The sequence below is a fragment of the Schistocerca cancellata genome, chromosome 2, assembly GCF_023864275.1.
Source record: "Schistocerca cancellata isolate TAMUIC-IGC-003103 chromosome 2, iqSchCanc2.1, whole genome shotgun sequence".
In the NCBI taxonomy this organism is placed as follows: Eukaryota; Metazoa; Arthropoda; class Insecta; order Orthoptera; family Acrididae; genus Schistocerca; species Schistocerca cancellata.
In genome coordinates this window covers 840,056,846-840,082,057 of record NC_064627.1, presented here as the reverse complement: position 1 = coordinate 840,082,057, position 25,212 = coordinate 840,056,846, and the positions used below count along the sequence as shown (strand labels likewise).

The following is a 25,212-nucleotide window of genomic DNA, read 5'->3' as shown; positions in this document are numbered from 1 at the left end:
TCATTAAGAATATCCCTTCCATTTTGTTGAACGAAATTTCTGAACCATTGGCAATAATGCAGTATCTTGCCATGATCAGTATTTTTCAGTTCTTCCACGACTGTCATTTTGTATGGGAAAAGTTCTAATTTTTTTCCTTACAGCTGCGTGGACCGTTCCGACACTAACATCGATTTCCTGGGCGAGTTTTCTTACTGACTTGTTCGGACTCATGGACATTTTATCGGAAATATCGAGTAGTTTATCCTCAGACAAAACGCTATGACGATCACTTCTCGGTGCATCTGTCACTGAACCCGTACTTCGAAATTTGTTCATCAAATATCGCACAGTATCGCGATGTGGGAGTGTTGTCTCCGGGAAAACTGAGTTAAATGTTTAACGAACTGAAACTGTGTATTTACCCCTAGCTTTGAACGGTTGATCGACTAAAAACACACATTCTTCAATGGTTACCATTTTAAGAGTGACAAAAGCGAAACAAACGAACAAAGTAACTAAATTTAAACGTTTACGTCAATACGTAACGACACACACGAACGATACTACTGACGCTGACTTCGATAAAAGAAAGAGTGGAACGATGGGAGAGTCCACTTGAAGGGAAGTAACCCAGGCAGGCGAACAATCATACGGCACGCGCGGCTGACAATCATACGGCACTGCGGAGAGACTTTTTGAACACTCCGTATCAGCATAACAGTGCACCAGCCCTACCTTTTTAAGACCCCAGATTGATGAAAAATACTCAATAATCGGTCAAACAAGCGCCTAATAAACCACTACCTTTGTGGGTGAGTTACATTTCCTTACAATTTTTCCTATGAACATATCTCTGGCAACTGCTTTCAGTACTATTTGTTTTATGTGGTCATCCCACTTAATGTCGCTCTGGATAAGTTACTTCCACGTATTTTACGGTAGATACTGTTTCCACAATTTGTCATTAATAGTGTAATTGTAGCAGATATTTTTTCCTATGTGTACGCAGTATGTTGCATTTACTTGTGTTCAAGGTCAACTACCAGAGCCTGCACCATTCATCAGTATTCTGCAGGTCAAGCCGGCCGCTGTGGCCGAGCGGTTCTACGCGCTTCAGTCCAGAACTGCGCTGCTGCTGCGGTCGCAGGTTCGAATCCTGCCTCGAGTATGGGTGTGTGTGATATCCTTAGGTTGGTTAGGTTTAACTAGTTCTAAGTCTAGTGGACTGTTAACATCACAGGTTAAGTCCCATAGTGCTTAGAGCCATTTGAACCATTTCTGCAGGTCATTCTCCAAATTGATACTGTCCTCTGGCGTTGCTACTTTCTTACAGACAACCGTATCATCCGCGATCAGTCTTAGAAAGCTTCCGGCGCTTTCTACAGGACCACTTATATACATAGCAAACAGGAACAGTCCTATCACACTTCCATGGCGTACTCCGAACATTACTTTTACATCTGTCGATTTTGTTGATTGTATTCTACCTGTAAGGAAGTCTTGAATCCAAACTTCCTGGCAGATTAAAACTGTGTGCCCGACCGAGACTCGAACTTGGGACCTTTGCCTTTCGCGGGCAAGTGTTTTACCATCTGAGCTACCGAAGCACGACTCACGCCCGGTCCTCACAGCTTTACTTCTGCCAGTATCTCGTCTCCTACCTTCCAAACTTTACAGAAGCTCTCCTGCGAACCTTGCAGAAATAGCACTCCTGTAAGAAAGGATATAGCGGAGACATGGCTTAGCCACAGCCTGGGGGATGTTTCCAGAATGAGATTTTCACTCTGCAGCGGAGTGTGCGCTGATATGAAACTTCCTGGCAGATTAAAACTGTGTGCTCGACCGAGACTCGAACTCGCCCGCGAAAGGCAAAGGTCCCGAGTTCGAGTCTCGGTCAGGCACACAGTTTTAATCTGCCAGGAAGTTTCATATCAGCGCACACTCCGCTGCAGAGTGAAAATCTCATTCTGGAAAGTCTTGAATCCAGTCTCAAATCTGGTCTGATACTACGTAAACTCTTGTTGTTTCACTAAACGGCAGTGCGGGACGCTGTCAAATGCCTTCCTGAATTCAAGGATCGCGGCATCAACTAAGGGCTTTTGTGTACAGCGCTCTGGATCTCTGTGAGGAACAGAGCGAGCTGAGTTTCACAGGATGTCTGTTTGAGGAATCCTTGTTGATTTTTATGGAGGAGACTTTCGTTGCCCAAAAAAATCATTATTCTTGAGCATAAAACAACGATATACGCCCATATTTATGTGCATCTTTCTTGCGACGAAATTGGAATAACCTGCGCTTTTCCAGTCGCTAGGTTGTCCTACTCTTCGTTGCTTCAGCGATGTACAATTGCTGCTAGAAGGGGACCAAGTTCAAATGATTCTGCGCACTATGGGACTTAACATCTGAGGTCATCAGTCCCCTAGAACTTAGAACTACTTAAACCTAACTAACCTAAGGACATTACACACATCCATGCCCGAGGCAGGATTCGAACCTGCGACCGTAGCAATCCCGCGGTTCCGGACTGAGCGCCTAGAACCGCTAGACCACCGCGGCCGGCGAGGAATGAGTGTCGCGGATATGATATGCGAGTTCGGGTGACAATTCTTGAAACAAAGGCGTTTTTCGTGGCGGTAAAATCTTTTCACGACATTTCAATCAGGAAGTTTCTTCGCGGAAAGCGAACGTATTTTGTTGACGCCCACGTACATAGGAAGGTGCGGAAAGGTTTAAGCGTTCGTTTTTCTCGCGCCGTGTACGGCAGTGGGACGGTAGAGAAATGGTCTGAAGGTGAGTTCTACGAACACTACGTGTGAATTCCAGAGTAGTCATGGAGATGTTGATGAAGAAGTCGTAGAACTTGAAACGTCCCTTTACAGGAATTTAAAAATGACAGGCTGGAAAACTTCTTACGTTATTTGATTTTCAAACAGATGAGCAAATCTCAGACATTTCTATCTTTACTTATTCTGATCATCACTAAACTGACACACAATATTTTTAGCGCAACGCAATCTAACTTTCAATAATCCCCACAAAAGAATGGCCCTGACTACCAATAACCTATACCTTTCATGAATCACTTACCTCACGAAAATCTTCTTTACTCGAACTACTGCAATACAGCGAGCACCAGTACTGCCAACTAAATAAAAGATTCTAACTATTGAAGGCACTAACTACAGATAGGCATAGTTAGCAAATAAAAAAAATTTTGGTATAGAACAAACAATGTATTTCCTTAATAATGTTCAAAAGTCATTATATATATATATATCCTTTTTCTGGCGGACACACGTCCAGATCGTCCGCTTATAGCAACCTCTCAAAACTCTGCCATCTCTCTCCCCACATCCACCACTGCTGGAGGCTCACCTCCAACTGTCCAATGCTACGCACTGTTTACATCCAACTGCCCAACACTACACAAGCGAATATTCCTACAATGAGTCCAACCAGCCACAAACTGCACACGGCACTGCCAGTGATTTTCATACAGAGCGCTACGTGTCGTTACCAACATAAAAGGCTAACAGCCTACTTACAAACTAGCGGCTCGACACCTGTCAGACGATTCTACCTCTGCTCCGCCGACACTAAGCACAAGTGGTTGGTTGGTCCAGGCGCCGCGCGTGCGCCGCGGGCGAGTTGTAACGGCTCGGCGACAGTTAGAGACGTCGGTAATAACAAGTCTCGCTCCAGCGGCCGCACGGGGCGACAGGACCGCTAGTCTCACCTCAGCCACTGTGCCACAGACCCAGTAGCGGCCATACACCCCGCCACGTCTCTACTGCCGGCTACACACGTGACTGCAAGTCCGACAACCACGCATTATCGGACATTTGTTGCAAGCAGCCGCAAGTATCGGTAGCGTGGTTTCTATATCTGCATCAACACTACTGATGCATACGGCACCACTATGTAATGTGGTCTTCGCCAGCATAAAAAGAGGCGGGGTGTATTGCATTGTCAGTACACAAACAGTAACGGCAGTACGGAGCGGACAGGAGAACTCAGTAACTTCCAGATTTGATTAGTCACGGCATGTCACCTGAGTAACAAATCCATCAGGGACATTTAAAACATTCTAAATATGCCTAAGTCGACTTTTGGTGATGTGACTATGAAGTGGAAACTCGAAGGAACAACCACAGGTAAATCAAGACCAAGAAGACCTCATGAACTGATGTGCAGTGACCGTTCAGAATTGCGGAGGGTGGCTGCAAAAAATAGCACAGAATAAGCGGAAAGAATCACGCACGACTTCGTAGGATCTAACAGCAGTCCAGCTGAAGCCCCTATTACACGATGCTCCTAAACCGAACACCTATGCACCAGCGCCGCAAGCGTGCATATCTTTAATTACAGGCTGGTCACTTAGACCTATTACACCATCCACGAGAGATACACTTGGTTCACATGCGCAGTAGACAGTGATAACGCGCGAAACGCAAACAGAACTGCCTGATCTCTTGTAAAGTCGTTCGATCTACCGCACGAAATACAAGTGGGACCGTGTGGCATATTGGAATGTCAATCGTTCAAATTATTTATATGACTCAAAAACTAAACTACTAAACTCCTCCCGAACAGGTCATGAAGGCCCAACGGTACCAACCGGCCGCCATGTCATCCTGAGCCGACAGGCGTCACTGGATGCGGATATGGAGGGGCATGTGGACAGCACATCGCTCACCCGGCCGTATGTCAGTTTCCGAGACCGGAGCCGCTACTCCTCAATCAAGTAGCTCCTCAGTTTGCCTCACAAGTGCTGAGTGCATCCCGCTTGCCAACAGCGCTCGGCAGACCGGACGGTCACCCATCCAAGTGCTAGCCCAGCCCGACAGCGCTTAACTTCGGTGATCTGACAGGTACCGGTGTTACCACTGCGGCAAGGCCGTTGGCTTATGTGACTCAAGGTTCCTATTTAATAAGAAATTGTTTTTTATAATGATTTATTACGTAATTAAAAAATGGTTCAAATGGCTCTGAGCAATATGTTACTTAACATCTGAGGTCGTCAGTCCCCTAGAACTTAGAACTATTTAAACCTAACTAACCTAAGGACATCACACACATCAATGCCCGAGGCAGGATTCGAACCTGCGACCGTAGCGGTCGCACGGTTCCAGACTGAAGCGCCTAGAACCGCTCGGCCACACCGGCCGGCATTACGTAGTTGTTATTCTCTTATATAGGTTCGGAATTACAGGTTCAACAGTTGGTTTTGTATTACGACACTTGGTTACACAGGCACAATTATTTATACAGCATTTTGCACATGGAGGACCAACCTGTTTTTGTAACTATTGCCGTGGCAGTGACAGAAAATCTTCGGATTAGGGCAGAGCGACAATGAAAACAAATAAACAGACGTTGAGTTCGACCCTGGCTCAAAAGAAGCAGGGGAGTATATTCGCTGCTTATGAAAGAAGTGAGGCTCGAAGATCCGCATGGATTTCGGAGCTTCGTAAGGATGGACAAGGCCTGTTTCGAGAAGCTGCAGTCTATGATAGAAGATGGAATTTGCAAGTGTGACACAGTCGTGAGGGAGGCTTCCCACCTTCTCGAAAGTAAGAATTAAGTAATATCTTTATACGTTTTGTGACCATACCAGCCAAGATAACTGATAAAATACCAGTACATGGCCTGTTATGTTGCAGGCTGGTTGTAACATTACATTTCCTGGCGACTGGGGTATCTTAATAAGAGTCTCACGTTTAGCCACAGAACAGCACAGCCCATCATTTCAAAAGTTGCTGTGGGTGTGGGCACAGCAATTTTCAACACTTTAATGGAGCAATACTTAAAGGTGCTTCTGTGTTATTTTTGCGTGTTTGAAATATACATGTGCTACTCAGAGTTTTGCAGTCCTCATCTGTCGCACTGGGTAAATTGCACGCAATTTCTCGCCTATCACTGCCAATTTCTCTTTTCTGCTATGCTGAAATAAAGCAACAGATCCAGTCAAATCAAACACATACTTTCGTAAGTCTAAGACATTACGATACAAATCGAAAATCACCGTGTAATGTTATATGTACATTACTCAGAAATAAACGATTGCCGACGTACCTTATTATGATACAGCGGGTCGTGCTGGTCATACATATACCTTTCCTCGCTGTATGCCTGAATTAAGACGCTTAACGCCTCTTTGTTCCATTTCATTTCTAGAATATGAAGCAATCAGTAGAAAAAGTGCTTTCACAAGCAGCTAGTATAAAAGAGACTGCTGCAAAAAAAAAAAAAAAAAAAAAAAAAATTCTGCATTTATGAAACCTATTTACTGAAAAAAAATACGGGCAATCCCCAACACTAAAATCTGAAATTAGCCACTAGCCGCCTAACAATAAGCAAACAACAAGCAGAAAGCACTGTGCTACACCCTTCTGCGGATGCGCGAGTTATCGCTGGCTATGCGCATGCGCGGATTGACGGTATTTTGTACTGTATTGTATAGAACTGTGGACCTAGAAACGACGTAGCCCTCAGTACTACACAACCCCACAACAGGCTACAGCAGTCCACTCACCCCACCACCGCCCCACACCGAACCCAAGGTTATTTTGCGCTTCGGCCCCCAGTGGAACTCCCCCCCCCTCCCCCCCCCCCCCAACAGCAATAGTGGAAAGTGTGGTTAGACTGATTGGTTGGGTGAAACTGGGCACTGTGTTTCTGAGGTCATTATTTATGCCCTCTGGGGGAGAGACACAGAATCACACTCCACTAGTCAAAAAGGAAGAGTGACCACGTTGGCGTGTTGTTTCTGTTCAGTTCACCATGTCTGTGAAGGCAAGACTTTCTTTTGTGGTATAAATTGAGCAATTTTTTGTTTTGTTTTTAAACTGTGATTATTTCACAGTCGTTACACTTATAAAAAAGCTATTTAGTTAGGAATTACATAATTATTAAGTATTTACACTATAGCAAACTATAGGGATTCAGCTCAATAATGGCATGGTTTTGTTTCATTTTTGTAACCTCTCCACTCTATCTAAGACCGGGTGCATTGAGTGGGGCCAAGACCAGGCCGTACCGGGTCAGTCTTTTGACAACGATTCTGTGGATGAGGGCGATAAGAACAATTGAGATATCAACTGCTTGTATTGTGACGACAGATTTTCAAACTCAAAAGGAGACGGTTGGATTTAATGCGGAAAATGTTTTTGCTGGGCCCACGAAAGCTACAATGAGCAGATGATGGGAATTGTTATGGTGCGAACTATATTGTTGGTGAAATCATATTTCAAAACAGAGTTCTGGTGTTTTTCCACTGACAATTTTGTTTTTCTGTATTCCCTTAAAATTATTATTTATACCCACTTTTATCTCACTAGCGGGGTAAGACTGGGTGATCTGACTTTTTCTATAAGAGAACCTTTCATTAAAAAAGTTCTGAAGCTGTGACTTCCTGGGACTAATGTATCTTACCCTATCAAAAAATTATTGTTTTTATTAACTCTGACAATTTCTAGGTTAAATAGTATAGCTCCAAAGGGCCTTGGCGCTTTACCTACCCTATCTCACCCCCCTTTCCCATATTAAAGGAAATATGTTAGTCATCAGTCACTCCGAGGAAACCTGAGAGATCGCATTTGATATAATTTCGCGTCGTCAATTAATGAACGAAGTACGAACTACCCCAGTTTTGGACCAGATTTGTGACTGAATTCGGGGCTTTCTAACAGATATTTCTCAACATATCGTTCTCAACGGAACAAAATCGACAGATGTAAAATTAATTTCGGGTGTACCATCCGGGAGTGTTATATGACCGTCACAAGTCAACGATTCATGTAAATTATCTACTGTGTAACGTCGGGACGATGCTGTTGTCTGTACGAAGGGTAACCAGATGATTTCTTTAGCCATACGGATTGGCTTGACACAGCTGCAATTGAAAAACAAAAATCGAAAAGTGATCAGAATGCTAGAGGGCAGGCTCCTGCAGCGGTAAATTACGATTTAAAAGGAATATCTGTCTAATGGGAAATTCTTGTTAGATGTTGTGACAACACCCACTGGCTAAACATCAAGAGCAGCAGCTGCGTCGCTTGGCCGTACCTCCGTCGCGAATGTTTACCCAGGGGACACTCCGGGGTCGCCAAACAAGTTAAGTGCTTGAATTGTGGAGTGGGGTGACGCTCCCGGCTGCGACGGAATATTCTCCACTTACCACCGTACCGTGCAAGTAATTTTTCTCTTAACCATACTGCTTCGTGTTGCTGCGTACTATTCAGGAACAAGGTGGGCGAAGACTGGCTACTACATCCGTATGGATATTTTGTAATTAATCTAATTTTAGCACTTTTGTCCATACGTGTGTTGCATGTGCGAAGCTGAAGACTTTTGACTCTTCATTGCCACCACTGACTCTTCGTTGCTACTACTGACACGGGATTTCCCAACTACGATTTCATAAATATGCTAGTGATTTCACTCAGTAGTCACAATGTTGAACATATCGTCAATACTGAGCTAAAGGGCAAGGGTGTAGTTTAGTTTTTAAGAGGTGTACTCGGAAAGTAAGGTCCGATTAGATGCGAATTGGAAACCACTGTGAACATCCGTTGGAACTTTCCACAATGTGTTGGGCAGTGTCTTTAGTGTACCTACTGATCGCTTCACGTCACTCTTTTCAGTTCAGAGTGCAAAGTATCACGTGGAAATGCCTAAAACAACAGCGTCTCCCACCAAGTATGTGGATCTGGTGAGAGATTTCGCCTGAAGCTATGCAGCCCACATAACATAAATGTCATCAGTTTCTTTCTTCAAGACAATTTTCAGCGGCATTCTGCAGGAGCAATGTAGACGGTCCTGCAGTGTTTTCGATGGGAAGTGTTTGATCACCCACATAACAGCCCTTAATTGGCTTCCTCGGTTGTTTATCTCTGCTCACATGAACCGCAGCTACGAAGACAACATTTCGGCACAAACAACGAAAGGCTGACCAGCGTAGAGAACTGGCCGAAAGCACAGGCAGCTCCTTTCTGTGACGAGGGTACTGGAAAGTTTGTACAACGCCCAGTCGGAGCGGCGACTATTTAGAGAGGCAGCTGGAAGGTGTGGCTAACTGTTGCGAATAAAAATGTTTTATTTTCATTGTGGTTTTCATTTCGCGACCGATCGGACCTTACTTTCAGAACATTGTACTTTCGTACAATGACAAGGACATTAGAGAATGAAAAATGTTTCGCAGTTCCAGATATTATACAGAAATTGTTGCAAATAATTTTATTTATTTTCTTACATTTATAGATAAACAAATTGTCTTGTGAGAGAAATTCTAGCTCACACGTAGGCTTACCAGTAATTGTTCTTTCCGGGATTCATTCGCCACGGGACCAGAACAAAAAGAGAAGTGACGGTGGCATAAAAGTACCCTCTGCTACACGTCGCAAAGTGGCCTGTGGGCTATAGATGCGACTGTAGATGTAGGTGGCGAATCGACACACATATTTCGAAGTGCTTTAAGATTCGCACATAATCAAACCTACCAGCTCTTTAGTGTAGTCTTGAGGATCGCCAGTCTCTTGTTAGCTACAAAGCAAGGACTTGGTGCAGTCCCCCACGCCCTGCACTTGTCCAGCGGAGCTTTCCATTACTCTGTAGCCTGCACTGTACCAGACCGTACGCACGGACTGCTCTTAACGGAAGTCCGCATTCCTCACGGTTCAGGTGGAAGAGGAGTGGGGAGGAGGAGGCACCATCGTGCGTCGTGCTGCGTGGTCCATGCTGTCGGCATCGGCGGATGTGGGTCAACTGCTGAGACCGAACGAGATACTTTAGGCGCTGGACTCGCGTTCCAGGAGAGCGGGGTTCAAAGCTCAGTGCCGCCATACGGGTTCAGACTTCCCGTGGATTCCCTAAATTGATCAAGGCCAATACTACGACGGTTGCTTCGGGAAGAGCATGGGAAGTTTCCCTCTCAATCACTGTGCACTCGTAGATCGTGCCCGGTGTGTAGTGACCTCGTCATTGAGCGCAGGTTCATCCCTAATCTTCGTTGCTTCTTACATGTACTCCGCTCGTAACGAGATGACTGGGTGAACTGATGGGGTGGTTTATCACGATCTCTTTTTCTATCCTTCGAGCCATCGAGTAAAACGGAAGTGATATCTGGCGTTCCCCAAGGTAGGGTCTCTGCTGTTCCTGATCTGAACAAATTTTTTAGCAGACTGTCTGAGCAGCAGATGATGCTGTCATTTGCCGTCTTGTAAAATCTTTAGATGATCGAAGCCAACTGCAAAGTGCTTTAGACATCCGCATCGTGAGAAAAGTGACAATGGATAACGAAAAATGTGAGGTCATCCACTTGAGCACAGAAATCCGTTAAATTTTGTTTACATGATAAATCACACAAATTTCAAAGTTGTCAGTTCAGCTAAATACCTAGGGACTACAATTACGAGAAACTTAATTTGGAACGATCACATGTGGGGAAGGCGAACCAAAGACTGTATTTTATTAGCAGAACGCAAAGAACACGCAACAAATGCACTAATGAGACTGCTTGCACTGCGCTCGCCAGTCCTCTGCTAGAGCATTGCTTCGCGGTATGGCATCCTTCCCAGATTGAGCTGACGGAGGATATCGAAAAACTCCAAAGAAGGGCAGCTCGTTTCGTGTTATCGCGAAATCGTGGAGAGAGTGTCACGGATATAATACGCGAGTTGGGGTGCCAATCGTTAAACCAAAGGCGTTCTTCATTGCGGTGTGATCTTTTCACAAAATTTCAATCGCCAACTTACTCATCCGAATGCGAAAACACAGTGTGAGTCAGGCGGAAAGGTACATGCTTTGGGGAACGATAGGATTACTGATTCTGAGCAACAAATGTCAAATGGTTACCGAGATAGAACCCATTTAATTTATATCGTTATTTATTTTCTGTATTATTCAAGCACTGTTATTGTTTACAACGTTCCATAGTAGCGTAGAGGAAATTGAGACGAATAATATCATACAGGTCACTTGTGGCCATTTGGCTCTGAGCACTATGCAACTCAACTGCTGAGGTCATCAGTCGCCTAGAACTTAGAACTAATTAAACCTAACTAACCTAAGGACATCACACACATCCATGCCCGAGGCAGGAGTCGAACCTGCGACCGTAGCGGTCGCTCGGCTCCAGACTGTAGCGCCCAGAACCGCACGACCACTCCGGCCGGCGTGTGGCCATCTGGAATAGTGCAAATGTCCATATGAAGTTTTTTGTTCACAATCATTAATACATACTGTCAACCCCTCAAAGCACATACCTTTCGTCCTGACTCGCCCTGAATTTTGTAAAAGCCCACCTACATAGGGAGAAATGATCACCGTAATAAAATAAGATAAATCAGGGCTCGTGCAGAAAGATTTAGGGGTTCGTTTTCCCCACGCCCTATTCTAGAGCGAAATGGCAGAAAAACAGTGTGACACTGGTGCGCTGAAACCTACGCCACGCACTTAAATGCGAATAGGAAAGTGCTCATGCAGATGTGGATAGAGTTTGGACTGTGGAATAAGGGAATCGTGCCGCCTGGTGGGATAAACAAGTTTCCTGCTACACCAGGTCCACAGTCAGTCACGCCCAGATGGGCTGTCATTTAGGTGAAGGGCTACTCGAACAAGCACAACACCACGGATTCAGGCCGCTGGGAGCAGTTTTAAGCTCTGTGATACACACATCTGAGCATCGATGGGACCTGAGGTAGTAACCGATGGCATCATACGGCCGTGGACTATTCGAACATTATTACACACCACCTGCAGCCCTTCATGCGGTGGCACTTCCCTTCTTTACCACCAAATTCACCTAATCTGAACTCTATGGAATACTGCTGGACGCTAGCTCGGCATGACAAACAACCGGCCCGTGGTTTATGGAAAGTGCGTGACCTATGCGTAGACATCTGTTTCCACAAAACCTCCTGAAACCTACCATGCCAAGCAGAATCACTGCTCTGCTGCGTTCCAGAGGTGGACCAACTCGCTATTAAGCAGGGGGTAATAACATTTTGGCTCAGCAGGGTATGTTTCCACATGCTTCGCAGCGCTGTATCACTGGGGGCGGGGTAATGAAAAGCGATTCGTGTTGCACAGTGAAGTACTCTGTCGAGATTTATTCATTAGGAAATATCTGCTGCATTCCAGTTTGTGGACTGCGATTACAGGAGGTTGGATAAATGAGAAGGATGGACGATTAGCGCTTAACATCTCATCCTTAACGACATCATCAGAGGAGAAGCACAAACTCAGATAAGGGAAGGATGAGGAAGAAAACAGACGCTGTCCTCTCAGACGAACCATGTCGGGATTTACCGTAATCGATTTACGAAAACCACAAAAAATCGAAATCTGTGTGGTCGGGCAGAGAATGCGAGCCCATTGTGCTAAACTATAAGCAATCAACTGTAATCTGATAATTCTGCGTGCAATAAATAAATTTCATCGACAATTTTGGTTCGTGTGGTGACCGGTGATGGAAATGCCGCGTAGGCAGTTCTTTCTGCGAACTCTTAATGTGTTCTGGAGGTCTCATTGTTTACTGAGTTCAACTTTCAAACAATTATTTCTCAACTATAGCCAGCCCCTTACCTTGATATCTAAAACAGGCGACTGAATTATATACGACGTGCTAACGCTTTTATTTGTAATAATAATTCATCTGGGTTTCACAATTATGTTTTGCTATGTGCTGCTATTAAAAAAAACATCGATTGCTACATCACCAGTTTTTTGCTTCCATTCCTTTAGAAATGGCTGTAATACTTTGATGTTCCTGATGCAGTCTAATCACACTTTGTGGTCAACCTCTGACGTGCCTTTCTATCCTACTACTTTTAGTCTACTGATAAAATACCTTTGAAAGATCCACTAATTGTACCGCTAGTGGCAGAACGTTTTCTTGTGCTCTCCACCGGTAAATTTCAACGAATTTAAGAGCGTCGCACCTGCGATTATAGTACGGGGAATTGCATGAAAACCGAACACCCGTCACAACAGGACCATGGAAAGGTTCCATTCAAAAGAATCATCACATATGTGAAAGTATTTATCCCACTGGGAACGAGACGATCAGTTCCCGTTTCGTAGAACGCGGTCGGCTGCTGACACATCCACAACCGCAACCACTCTTCCACTTCCTCGTCCGACTAAAACGGAGGTCCACGAAAGTCTTTCTTCAGATCGACGAATGTGTGAAAATCACAATATGAATGATCCTGGCTCTAAGGAGGATGTGTCAGTGTTTCAGAACCAAGTTGATGAAGCATAGCCTCCGTCTGATTGGCAGTGGGAGACAGCGCGTTATCGTGACACGGGGGGGATTCCGTCTGACAGCCCGCGGTGGAACTGCAAAGTCAGCAGGGAAAACATACACGTCTCACTCGCCAAAGAAATCCAAAGCTGTTCACGCAAGTTTCGGTAAGGTTATGGTGAAATTCTTCTCAGACTGCAGTAACTCTCCGTCGGTCAAGTTAGCCGAGCGTGGAACAGTAATCAATGCGCAGCGCTATGAAGACACTTTGCAGTAACTGCAAAAACCGCCCAGGAATGCTGTTGAACGGAATTATCCTGTTGCTTACTGCAAATCAATGAACGATACGATTCAGCGATCTGGTTGGGAAAATACGCGACATCTTCCGCGGAGTCTGGTCTTTAACTGTGTGACTTTCACAGCTTTGGTGACCTGAAGAAAGACATGCATGGACGTCAGTTTCAGTCGAACGAGGAAGTGCAAGAGCGGGAGCATTTGTGGATACGTAAGCGGAAAAAGAATTGATCATATGGTCTCCCAGTGGTATAAATGTCTCAGCAGGTGTGGTAATTACTTTTTAATGGAACCATTTCATGGTCCCATTGCGCCGGCTGTTTGGTCTTCATTTGACTGCCCCTCACACTACTGATTCGTTTCAGGAGGTACAATTTCCCTGTATTATAGACGTGGCCTTTTACGTCCTTGATGTGGCCGCCCATTAACTGGCAGATTCTGCTCGACAGTTCGACAGTTACCAACAGTACAGGTTCTTTTAGGTATGTTAAATCATAAATGGTACCCCGAGCGAGCTTGTGATTGATATTTTATTTTCTCCACCCCACCATATGTATATACTTTAAAAAACAGGCATAAATGGAGAATGTTGATAATAGGTCACATGTCACACCAATATTCAAGAAAGGTAGTAGGAGTAATCCACTAAATTACAGGCCCATATCGTTAACGTCGATATGCATCAGAAGTTTGGAACATATTGTGTTCGAACATTATGAATTACCTAGAAGAAAACGATGGGTTTAGAAAACATCGTTCCTGTGAAACACAACTAGCTCTTTATTCGCATGATGTGTTGAGTGCTATTGACAATGTATTTCAGATCGATTCCGTATTTCTGAATTTCCGGAAGGCTTTTGACACCGTACCACACAAGCGGCTCGTACTGAAATTGCGTGCTTATGGAATATAATTTCAGTTATGTGAGTGGATTTGTGATTTCCTGTCAGAGAGCTCAAAGTTCGTAGTAACTGACGGAAAGTCATCGAGTAAAACAGAAGTGATTTCTGGCGTTCCCCAAGGTAGTGTTATAGGCCCTTTGCTGTTCCGTATCTATACAAACGATTTGGGAGACAATCTGAGCAGCCGTCTTCGGTTGTTTGCAGATAACGTTGTCGTTTATCGACTAATAAAGTCATCAGAAGGTCAGAACAAAGTGCAAAACGATTTAGAAAAGATATCTGAATGGTGCGAAAAGTGACAGTTGACCCTAAATAACGAAAAGTATGAGGTCATCCACATGAGCGCTAAAAGGAACTCGTCAAACTTCGGTTACACGATAAATTAGTCTAATTTAAAAGTCGTAAACTCAACTAAATACCTAGGAATTACAATTATGAACAACTTAAATTGGAAGGAACACATAGAAAATGTTGTGAGGAGAGCTAACCAAAGACTGCCTTTTATTGGCGGGACACTTATAAAATGTAACGGACCTACTAAGGAGACTGCCTACACTACGCTTGTCCGTCCTCTTTTAGAATACTGTTGCGCGGTGTGGGATCCTTACCAGATAGGACTGACGGGGTACATCGAAAAAGTTTAAAGAAAGGCAGTACGTTTTGTATTATGGAGAAATATGGAAGAGAGTGTCACAGAAATGATACAGGATTTGGGCTGAACATCTTTAAAAGAAAGGCGTTTTCCACTGCGACGGAATCTTCTCACGAAATTGCATCCACCAACTTTCTCCTCCGAATGCGAAAATATTTTGTTTACACCGACCTACATAGGGAGGAACGATTACCACGATAGAATGAGGGAAATCAGAGCTTGTACGGAAAGATACAGGTGTTCAATCTTTCCGCGCGCTATACGAGATTGGGATATCAGAGAATTGTGAAGGTGGTTCGATGAACCCTCTGCCAGGCACTTAAATGTGATTTGCAAAGTATCCATGTAGATGCAGATGTGGATAGGTACTGCACAGCTGTCGAGGATTTCTAAGTGATTCTGTTACTTCCTGTGTACTAGAAAAATTGTTGTCGAGAAAATTCGACTGACATGAGCATCAAACAGTTGCCACCAGACGGTGCAAGAGACTGGACTGCTCAGAGAAACGAAAACGAAGGAGAAACGATGCTCGCGTTTGACGAGGCCTGGGGAACTGGTGCCTGGGGCCACTCAGCTCAAGGACAGGCGCAGCAGACTTGGGTTCCAGCGGCCGTCGCCTCGGGGCCGTGCGTGCCCGTGCTTTGGAGGATGGCGTGCAGACGTCTGAGCGGTCTTGCCGAGACCCCACCTGCCCACGCCGCAGGCCGCTGTCCAGAGGGAACAGGCTGTCAGCCGGCGACTGCGGCGTCGCACGCGAACAGTCTGAAGCGCGTGTGGAGATGCTTTGTCCGCAGTCACTCTCCAGCAGCCGGGCCACTTTGTAATCGAAGGTCAACATCCTCACGTAATCGCTCGTGGCGTTTTCTTGCTTCGATTTGATCTGTTAGATAATCTACCAGAAGACCTAACGGATGTAATAGACAGTGATGCGTATCTACACCTACATTATCGGTCAAAAGTTTTCGATCACCTATCACAAATACGGATTTGTGCTTAAAACAGGAGTCTACTTTTGAATATTATATGAAATCCCCGTTTTGATAATACATTGAATCGTCAAAGAAACTGGTACAGGCATGCAAATACAGAGAGACGTAAACAAGCAGAATACGGCGCTGTGGTCGGCAACGCCTATACAGGGCTATTGCAAATGATTGAAGCGATTTCATAAATTCACTGTAGCTCCATTCATTGATATATGGTCACGACACACTACAGATACGTAGAAAAACTCAAAGTTTTGTTCGGCTGAAGTCGCACTTCAGGTTTCTGCCGCCAGAGCGCTCGAGAGCGCAGTGAGACAAAATGGTGACAGGAGCCGAGAAAGCGTATGTCGTGCTTGAAATGCACTCACATCAGTCAGTCATAACAGTGCAACGACACTTCAGGACGAAGTTCAGCAAAGATCCACCAACTGCTAACTCCATTCGGCGATGGTATGCGCAGTTTAAAGCTTCTGGATGCCTCTGTAAGGGGAAATCAACGGGTCGGCCTGCAGTGAGCGAAGAAACGGTTGAACGCGTGCGGGCAAGTTTCACGCGTAGCCCGCGGAAAATTGGCTCATGCCACAACTGGAGACCGACAGCGCCGACTTCATCTTTCAACAGGATGGTGCTCCACCGCACTTCCATCATGACATTCGGCATTTCTTAAACAGGAGATTGGAAAACCGATGGATCGGTCGTGGTGGAGATCATGATCAGCAATTCATGTCATGGCCTCCACGCTCTCCCGACTTAACCCCATGCGATTTCTTTCTGTGGGGTTATGTGAAAGATTCAGTGTTTAAACTTCCTCTACCAAGAAATATGCCAGAACTGCGAGCTCGCATCAACGATGCTTTCGAACTCATTGATGGGGACATGCTGCGCCAAGTGTGGGAGAAACTTGATTATCGACTTGATGTCTGCCGAATCACTAAAGGAGCACATATCGAACATTTGTGAATGCCTAAAAAACTTTTTGAGTTTTTGTATGTGTGTGCAAAGCATTGGGAAAATATCTCAAATAATAAAGTTATTGTAGAGCTGTGAAATCGCTTCAATTATTTGTAATAACCCTGTATAAGACTTCAAGTTTCTGGCGCAGTCGTAAGATCGATTACTACTGTTACAGTGTCAGGTTATCAAGATTTAAGTTTGATTGTGGTATTACAGTCGGCGCATGAGCGATGGGACTCAGCATCTCTGAGGTAGCGATGAAGTGGGGATTTTCCCGTACAATCATTTCACCAGTGTACCGTGAATATCAGGAATCCGGTAACTCCAGCATCGCTGCGCCGGAAAAAGTTAATGCAAGAACGGGACCAACGACGACCGAAGAGAATAGTTTTACAGAAATGCAACCCTTCCGCAAATTGCTACAGATCTCAGTGCTGGGCCATCAACAAGTGTCAGCGTGCGAACCATTCAACGAAACATCATCAATATGGGCTTTCGGAGCCGAGGGCCCACTCGTGTACCGTTGATGATTGCACGACACAAAGCTTTACGCCTTGCCTGGATCCGTCGAAGTAGACATTGGACTGTCGATGACTGGAAACATGTTGCCTGGTCGGATGAGTCTCGTTTCAAATTGTATCGAGCTGATGCACGTGTAGGGCTATGGTGACAATCTCGTGAATCCATGGACCCCGTATGTCAGCAGGGGTCTGTTCAAGCTGGTGGAGGCTCTGTGATGGTGTGGGGCGTGTGCAGTTGGAGTGCTATGGGACCCATGATACGTCTAGATACGACTCTGACAGGTGACACGTACGTAAGCATCCTTCTGATTATCTGCATTCTGACGGACTTGCGCAATTCCACGAGGACAATACGAAACCCCACACGTCCAGAATTGCTACAGCCTGCAGGATTCACGCCGTCAGTTCCCTTCAGACATTAGTCGAGTCCATGCCACGTCGTGTAGTGGCATTTCTGCGTGCTCACGGGGGCCGTACACGATATTAGGTAGGTGTACCAATTTCTTTGGGTCTTCAGTGTATATATAAGGCGACGACGATCAACGATACTGTCTTTCAATGCGGATGCACACAATGCCCTATCTCTAACGGGAATCAAGGACTTCGAGTAAAAGGCTGATGGGTAGGTGTCGCTACGTCAATGGTTAGTAACAGTGATATGTAACCAATCTCCTTTCCATACTGACTGCATTTTCCCAGCAGCCTACCAATGAACTGAAATCTGTCACCGGCTTTACCTAAGCTTGAGACTGCGTGATCATTCCGGTTCATATTCCTACAAGTAAATACACCTAACTATTTATATGAGTTAATTGATTCTGATAGAGGCTCTTTGATACTGTAGTCAAAAAACCATTTTTTAATTTTCTTAAGTGCAGAGTTTTACATTTCACAAACTTATATCAGACATTCACTGCAAAAAACTTGCTAGATTTTCTGGCTCTCCCCCCTCAGATTCCCTTGAAGTACGCAGCTGGATACGAATTTTACTATGAAATGGTGTTAGCTTTCACATTTCTACTAAATTCTTCCTCACACCACAAAAACGTATCTTAGCTTCACAATCGTAGGATTACTTCATTTTCATACAACCTCGGTGCCACGAGGGAATAGAATCTCCTCTTCGAGACTACATAAAAAAATCCTTTTAAAAACGTTATGCTGGATTCCATCTCTTCCTATAAACACAACATTACAAATGGCACTGACAGCGAATTCAACTGCGATAATCTCGTGGACAGCCACTACGGTTTAAATATATAAAACTTTCCAGAATGAGATTTTCACTCTGCAGCGGAATATTGCGCTGATATGAAACTTCCTGGCAGATTAAAATTGTGTGCCGGACCGAGACTCGAACTCTGGACATTTTCCTTTCGCGGGCAAGTGTTCTACCAACTGAGCTACCCAAGCACAACTCACGCCCCGTCCTCACAGCTTTACTTCTGCCAGTACCTCGCCTCCTACCTTCCAAACTTCACAGAAGCCCTCCTGCGCAGGAGAGCTTCTGTAAAGTTTGGAAGGTAGGAGGCGAGGTACTGGCAGAAGTAAAGCTGTGAGTACCGGCCGTGAGTCGTGCTCAGATGGTAGAGCACTTGCCCGCGAAAAGCAAATGTCCCGAGTTCGGGTCTCGGTCCGGCACACAGTTTTAATCTGCCAGGAAGTTTCATATATAACTTTGTCACCGACAACTTTCAGTAGTAATGTCTCCTTTTGTTTAAATCTCCTAATAGTAGTTTGATTTAGACAAAGCAGCGGCGCGTGCTGTGATAATTTCGAGACTGATTGCATGACTGCCGGCCGGTGTGGCCGAGCGGTTCTAGGCGCTTCAGTGTGGAACCGCGTGACCGCTACGGTCGCGGGTTCGAATCCTGCCTCGGACATGGATGTGTGTAATGTCCTTAGGTTAGGTAGGTTTAAGTAGTTCTAAGTTCTAGGGGACTGATGACCATAGATGTTAAGTCCCATAGTGCTCAGAGCCATTTTTTGATTGCATTACTACAGTGATGTTACTGATGCTAATTAATGGAGACTTTTGAACTACTAACATAACATTGATATATGTACGATGGATATTCGGAAAGTAAGGTCCGATCGGACGCGTAATGGAATCCACAATGAAAATCAAATGAAACTTTACACAGAAGTGTTGAGCAGTGTCCCTAGTATGCTCGTCGATCGCTCCACGTCGCTCTTTTCAGTTCTGAGCGCACAGTGACCATGTAAGAACGACTAGAAAAATAGTGTCTACCGCCGAGTTTGAGGGCCTGTTGAGTGATTTCGCCTGAGGTCATGCATTCCACCATAACATTACTGCCATGCGTTTCCTTCTTCATGACAATTGTCGGCCGCACTCTGCAGGGACAATGAAGACAATCCTGGAGCGTTTTCGAAGGGAAGTGTTTGATCATCCACAATACAGCCCATAATTGGCTCCCTTTGACAGTCATCTCTGCCCACACGAACCACTGGCTATGTAAACAACATTCTGGCACTGACTACGACGTGTAGACTAGCGTAGAGAATTGGCGAAAAGCACAGGCGGTTGCATGCTACAACGAGGATACTGGAAAGCTGGTAGAACGGTACGACGAATGTCTAAGTCGGAGCTGCGACTGTGTAGAGAAGTAGCTAAATGTGTAGCCAACTATTTCAAATAAAACTTTTTGATTTTCATAGTGGTTTCCTTTTCACGACCCATCGGATATTACTTTGCAAAGAGTCCTCTTAAAACTAAACAAGCTTTAAGGGTTTTCGCATATTCGTCGAGAGCAGCTCTAGTGACTCACCAATATCAAAACCAAAGCGCCTTTTAAGGAAGCGTGCCTGATGCTATGGGCACATTCCAAGGTTAAGAGACGAATCTGGGAATGTGATCGCTTTTAATTTGCTACGAATGCACTGATTTTTGATGACTGTCTCCGCCAAAGAGGGGGCGGCATTTCAACTCACCTTGTTGGCTTCCTCGAGGCTCCAGCCGGCATCTTGAACAGTGGAAAGTCGCGAGCCATCCTCCTCAGAGTTTGGCGCCATCTCTGACCTCGGCGACAGGTCGCTGCAACAAGGAAAACGCTCTGTTAGTATCCAAGTTTGCGACGATATGTGTTTTAAAACTATTGCGAAAACTACCAGGGGCGTCCCTCTTCCAAACTCGGGCTATAAAATATATTCTAAAATAGTAACACAGAGACTAGCAGTAATTGTTGAAAATAGTCTACAACAAACCAACTTTAGGAAAGGGTGATCATGCACAGACAATTTGTTCGCTTTTAGACAAATAATTGAGAAACAGTTCAATAGAGACACAAATTCACTATTTACAGTCTATGTGAAAGCTTTTGATGAAGAAAATAGAGAAATGCTATGGGAGATATGAACAAAAGAGGAATACCTCTGCACATAATAAAGGTGGCAGAAAGCATGTGCCAAGGATCAGAAATTGCCACTGCAGTAAGTGGAATATATAAGATCAGGATACATCCGGGAGTAAGACAGTTTATCTCAAATACTTTTCAATACTTACGCTGGCGACGTGGTGAGGCAATGAATAAGTTTTGATTGTCGCTAGCAACACATCCCAAAGAGCTGCTCATATTTCATCCATAACGGATAAGTTACATAATCTACTAGCCGACAAACGCGCCTCTACCCGGATATTCATTTCTCCAAATTTCTATCAGAAACGAAAACAAAAAATGAACTGTGTTTGCTGTGTAATATCGAACAAATTTCATTTGCATGTATTAGTGAAAACACATTAGAAATTATGGAACAGTCGTACAAAGAAACATGCATAACGTACAAATATACAAGAACAGTATCTTGCACAGTTTCTGTACGTTGGGCGCAGCTGCTTCGCGTGTCTACACCTTGGTTTTGCAGACGTCTCTATGGCAACGCCTCTTCATGTCTCTGTAGACGGCTATTGTTTTCGCCTATAGCTGTTCGCGCATCGCAGTTGAAAGCTATCAAAAGCGCTGCCAGGTGTCAGGGACTTCCTTAAGTAGACTAAGCTGTAGAAGTGTCTTAGGAGTACAGAATAAATTTATTAAAACTTTACGCATGATGCGTCATTTTTTCATGCAACTCAGTGTTTATGACGTCATCTCTCTACATGTCGTTCTCTGATATATTTGCGTGTGTGCATTTAGCTGCGAAATACGTAGCGAACAGAGTTACTAGCAAAGAAGTAATAAATTTAAACGTCATGCATGAGGCAAATTTCACGCATTTCACAGCGATTCTTGGCTGACAGCAATGGATATCTGTGACAATTTTGGTTTAACTCGGTTTAGTTCATTTTTATAATATGTATATTATATATGTGCTTGGGTAGCTCAGTTGGTAGAGCACTTGCCCGCGAAAGGCAAAGGTCCCGAGTTCGAGTCTCGGTCCGGCACACAGATTTAATCTGCCAGGAAGTTTCATATCAGCGCACACTCTGCTGCAGAGTGAAAATCTCAGCCTGGTGGCTGTTCATACAATTCTTGTTTCCAGAATGAATTTTCTTTCTAAAAATCACAGAATTCTCCTTATTCCCCGAGGGAGCTTTAAAAAACCAGTAACGGCATGAAGAGTTGGCACAAGAAAACGATGCAGTGCTGTACGTCTACTACGAGTAACGCGGATCCGTGATTTCTGTTCCCGGCGAGAGCCTCAGGCTTTTCTGGTGGAAAAAGTCTGCTTCGTCAGGCAAAATGAGAAGTTGCTCGTGTGAAACAAGCAGCGAAACCGATACGCTTACCGCGATGATGGCTTGCACCAGACAGAAACTCTGCGTGTTTTTCTGTGGCTGTAGGCTGGGCCACTGCAGTGCGGTGCGTCCGCCCAGTGCATCGCCTGCTGGTGGGAAGCAGAGCTGTCCAGCGGCGGCCGGTGCACACACACACACACACACACACACACACACACACACGCGTCACGTGTGCCGGGGCGCTACCTGCAGGAATGCACGCCTTCGGGGGGAAGCGCCGCCCGCGCGCGTGTCTCGAATGTCCGCGGCAGAGCGTGTGACGCGCCGACACAGCTTATCGGCCTAGCTCCCCGCTCACCGCCCCCACCCCCACCAGGCAGGATTACGTGTTGCCCCCTCCCCCTCTTCCGACACATCCCAGGCACACCCACGTCCGCGGCACGCACTCGTTGCATATTCCTCTCTCGACGGGATTCTCCCCGGACATACATCGGAAAGCGCCTCTCTCAGCATGCCAAAAATACACCTGCCGCCGGGCGTCTATTTTTATCCACGTCGTCTTCTGAAACACTTGAAAAGGAACATAAAAGTCTTTGACGATTCCATATTTTACTATACGACCAGAGTTTGTAGTGTTGCTCACGCTGCTAAATACTCCATTTTCGGGCAAAAACAAAGTTGTATTATGTGGCAGTTGTCATTAGAGCACAGTTAATAAAGTTATTTCATGAAATAATAGATAAACTAGGCACTCATCTTTTCGTGTTTCCCACGCTGGTCTCGTTGTGAATTCATGGCTCAATCGTCGAAAATCTAGGTAGTGATGATTCCAAGCTCGGATGCAAAGAGGCCTAGGTGTTATTCTGCGATATTCAAAAGTTTTATAGATCTGTTTCATAAACCATTCTTGAAGATTAAACTTTTGCAAGTTAGGACAATGGTGATGTAAAATATTAATCAGCACTCCGCATTTAAGTTACACTTCTTTTTTATTACTTTTGTTGCAACATCACTTCACAAAATAAAACATACCTGAAAAATCTTCCTCACTGTTAAAGTTCACATTTCATAAACTGACTACAATTTGCGTCTTTTCAACATGACGACTAAGACTTGACTCTCTATTAATCGTTTACGCGCCCAAAAATCAGAGTTACACGTAGTCAAAGATCATAGTGACAAAAGAAAGAATACACATAAGAATAATATTATTGCAATATAAACATATCGATGTATCCAAGTACCCCTACATTAATGAAATCAAATCGGAATGTTGTCTCAGAAATTTGTTAACTACTGTACAGAAACGTAGTAGAATATTGCTGGTATCGAGGGGTTGAGGTGAGGTGCCGCAATGGTTACGTAATTCAAGTACCATTACAAGTTGCTTTTGCGAGGTGTATCCAAAATGTCACCAAATACGTTAGTTAAAATCATTACGCCTTACCTGCGTCTAGAGTTGTAAAACTACCGCAGACTACCAAAAGTAATCGCAGACTGCTGCAGTTTTCCTAGTAGCTTTGGTCAGTTAATGTCGAACCCGCGTTACCTGCACGCTAGGTGTGTCGCGTTACCTCCTAACGATCGCTTTCTTTGCGTATGCGATCAGTTCTTCATTAGATTCCCCTAAAAACTGGGGCGGTGAACTATCTAGAAACTGAGTGAGAATATATAAAGGTCCAGGTAACGTAGGAAAATTTTCGTTCTATTTACACTCCTGGAAATTGAAATAAGAACACCGTGAATTCATTGTCCCAGGAAAGGGAAACTTTATTGACACATTCCTGGGGTCAGATACATCACATGATCACACTGACAGAACCACAGACTGCGATGGAGCTCCGTATGCCACGGCAAACTGGCTGACACTGACGGCGGCGGTGCACAAATGCTGCGCAGCTAGCGCCATTCGACGGCCAACACCGCGGTTCCTGGTGTGTCCGCTGTACCGTGCGTGTGATCATTGCTTGTACAGCCCTCTCGCAGTGTCCGGAGCAAGTATGGTGGGTCTGACACACCGGTGTCAATGTGTTCTTTTTTCCATTTCCAGGAGTGTAGTTATTCACATGCCTGTTACTTAAGAATAAAGAGTATTTATAGCAAAACTAAAACTGTCAATATTTAATTCTGTTTTTTTCTTTTTTTTTCTAAAACTGTTGATTTGCAACATGAAACAGAGAGATGATCTAGTAAAAATAAAGAAAACAATACAGATTTATGAAATAGCACTATAAAATTTCCTCAACGAAAAGGTAAAAGTTAAAAAAACTGTAAAACAAAAATGCATCAAACACCGCTTCAATAATTTGTCGAACTTACATAAAACATACGTTTCAAAAGGAAGCCAGTAAAATTTAAATGGAACTAGAAAAACTCAAAACTATGGGACTGACAAAGCGCTGTGCTCATGAAACAGACAACCTAGCTAAGAATTTACAACATGGTGGGCCGGCCGGGGTGGCCGAGCGGTTCTAGGCGCTACAGTCTGGAACCGCGCGACCGTTACTGTCGCAGGTTCGAATCCTGCCTCGGGCATGGATGTGTGTGATGTCCTTAGGTTAGTTAGGTTTAAGTAGTTCTAAGTTCTAGGGGACTGATGACCTCAGAAGTTAAGTCCCATCGTACTCAGAGCCATTTGAACCATTTGAACAACATGGTGGAGTAAATGAAGACTGGGATCAAATTAAATCTGGTATATACAAAGGAGCAGAAAAGATAGTTGGAAGAACTGAACCCAAAAACAAGAGGAAATGGGTTACAGCAGATATTATTGAGCTTATAGAAAACAGATTATACAAAAATGCTGACTTACATATAGCTAAGTCTAACACATAGCTTTCGTCTGTTGCGAAACTTCATGCTCAACAATATGCACTGCACTAGAACTGTACTCTGTCGTCAGGTCGGCCCGCGGATCGGCGCCTATTCTGATATACAGATCGTGTAAGTCTTCGACTTCCACGTTGTGTGACGATTCGTTGA

The 25,212-nt window shown here is 44.6% G+C and overlaps 1 protein-coding gene and 1 pseudogene across 1 annotated transcript in view; both read right to left on the bottom strand.

Annotated features, from left to right (window-relative positions):
- LOC126159174 (uncharacterized) overlaps positions 1 to 25,212 on the bottom strand; it is a 520,900-nt gene that overhangs the window by 261,568 nt on the left and 234,120 nt on the right. The window contains exon 2 of the mRNA XM_049916497.1: positions 20,490 to 20,592. Within this exon, the coding sequence (XP_049772454.1) occupies positions 20,490 to 20,570 (81 nt within the window). The 5' untranslated portion in view covers positions 20,571 to 20,592. The remainder of the gene's footprint in view (positions 1 to 20,489; positions 20,593 to 25,212) is intronic.
- On the bottom strand, positions 4,770 to 4,887 carry LOC126163228 (5S ribosomal RNA; annotated as a pseudogene).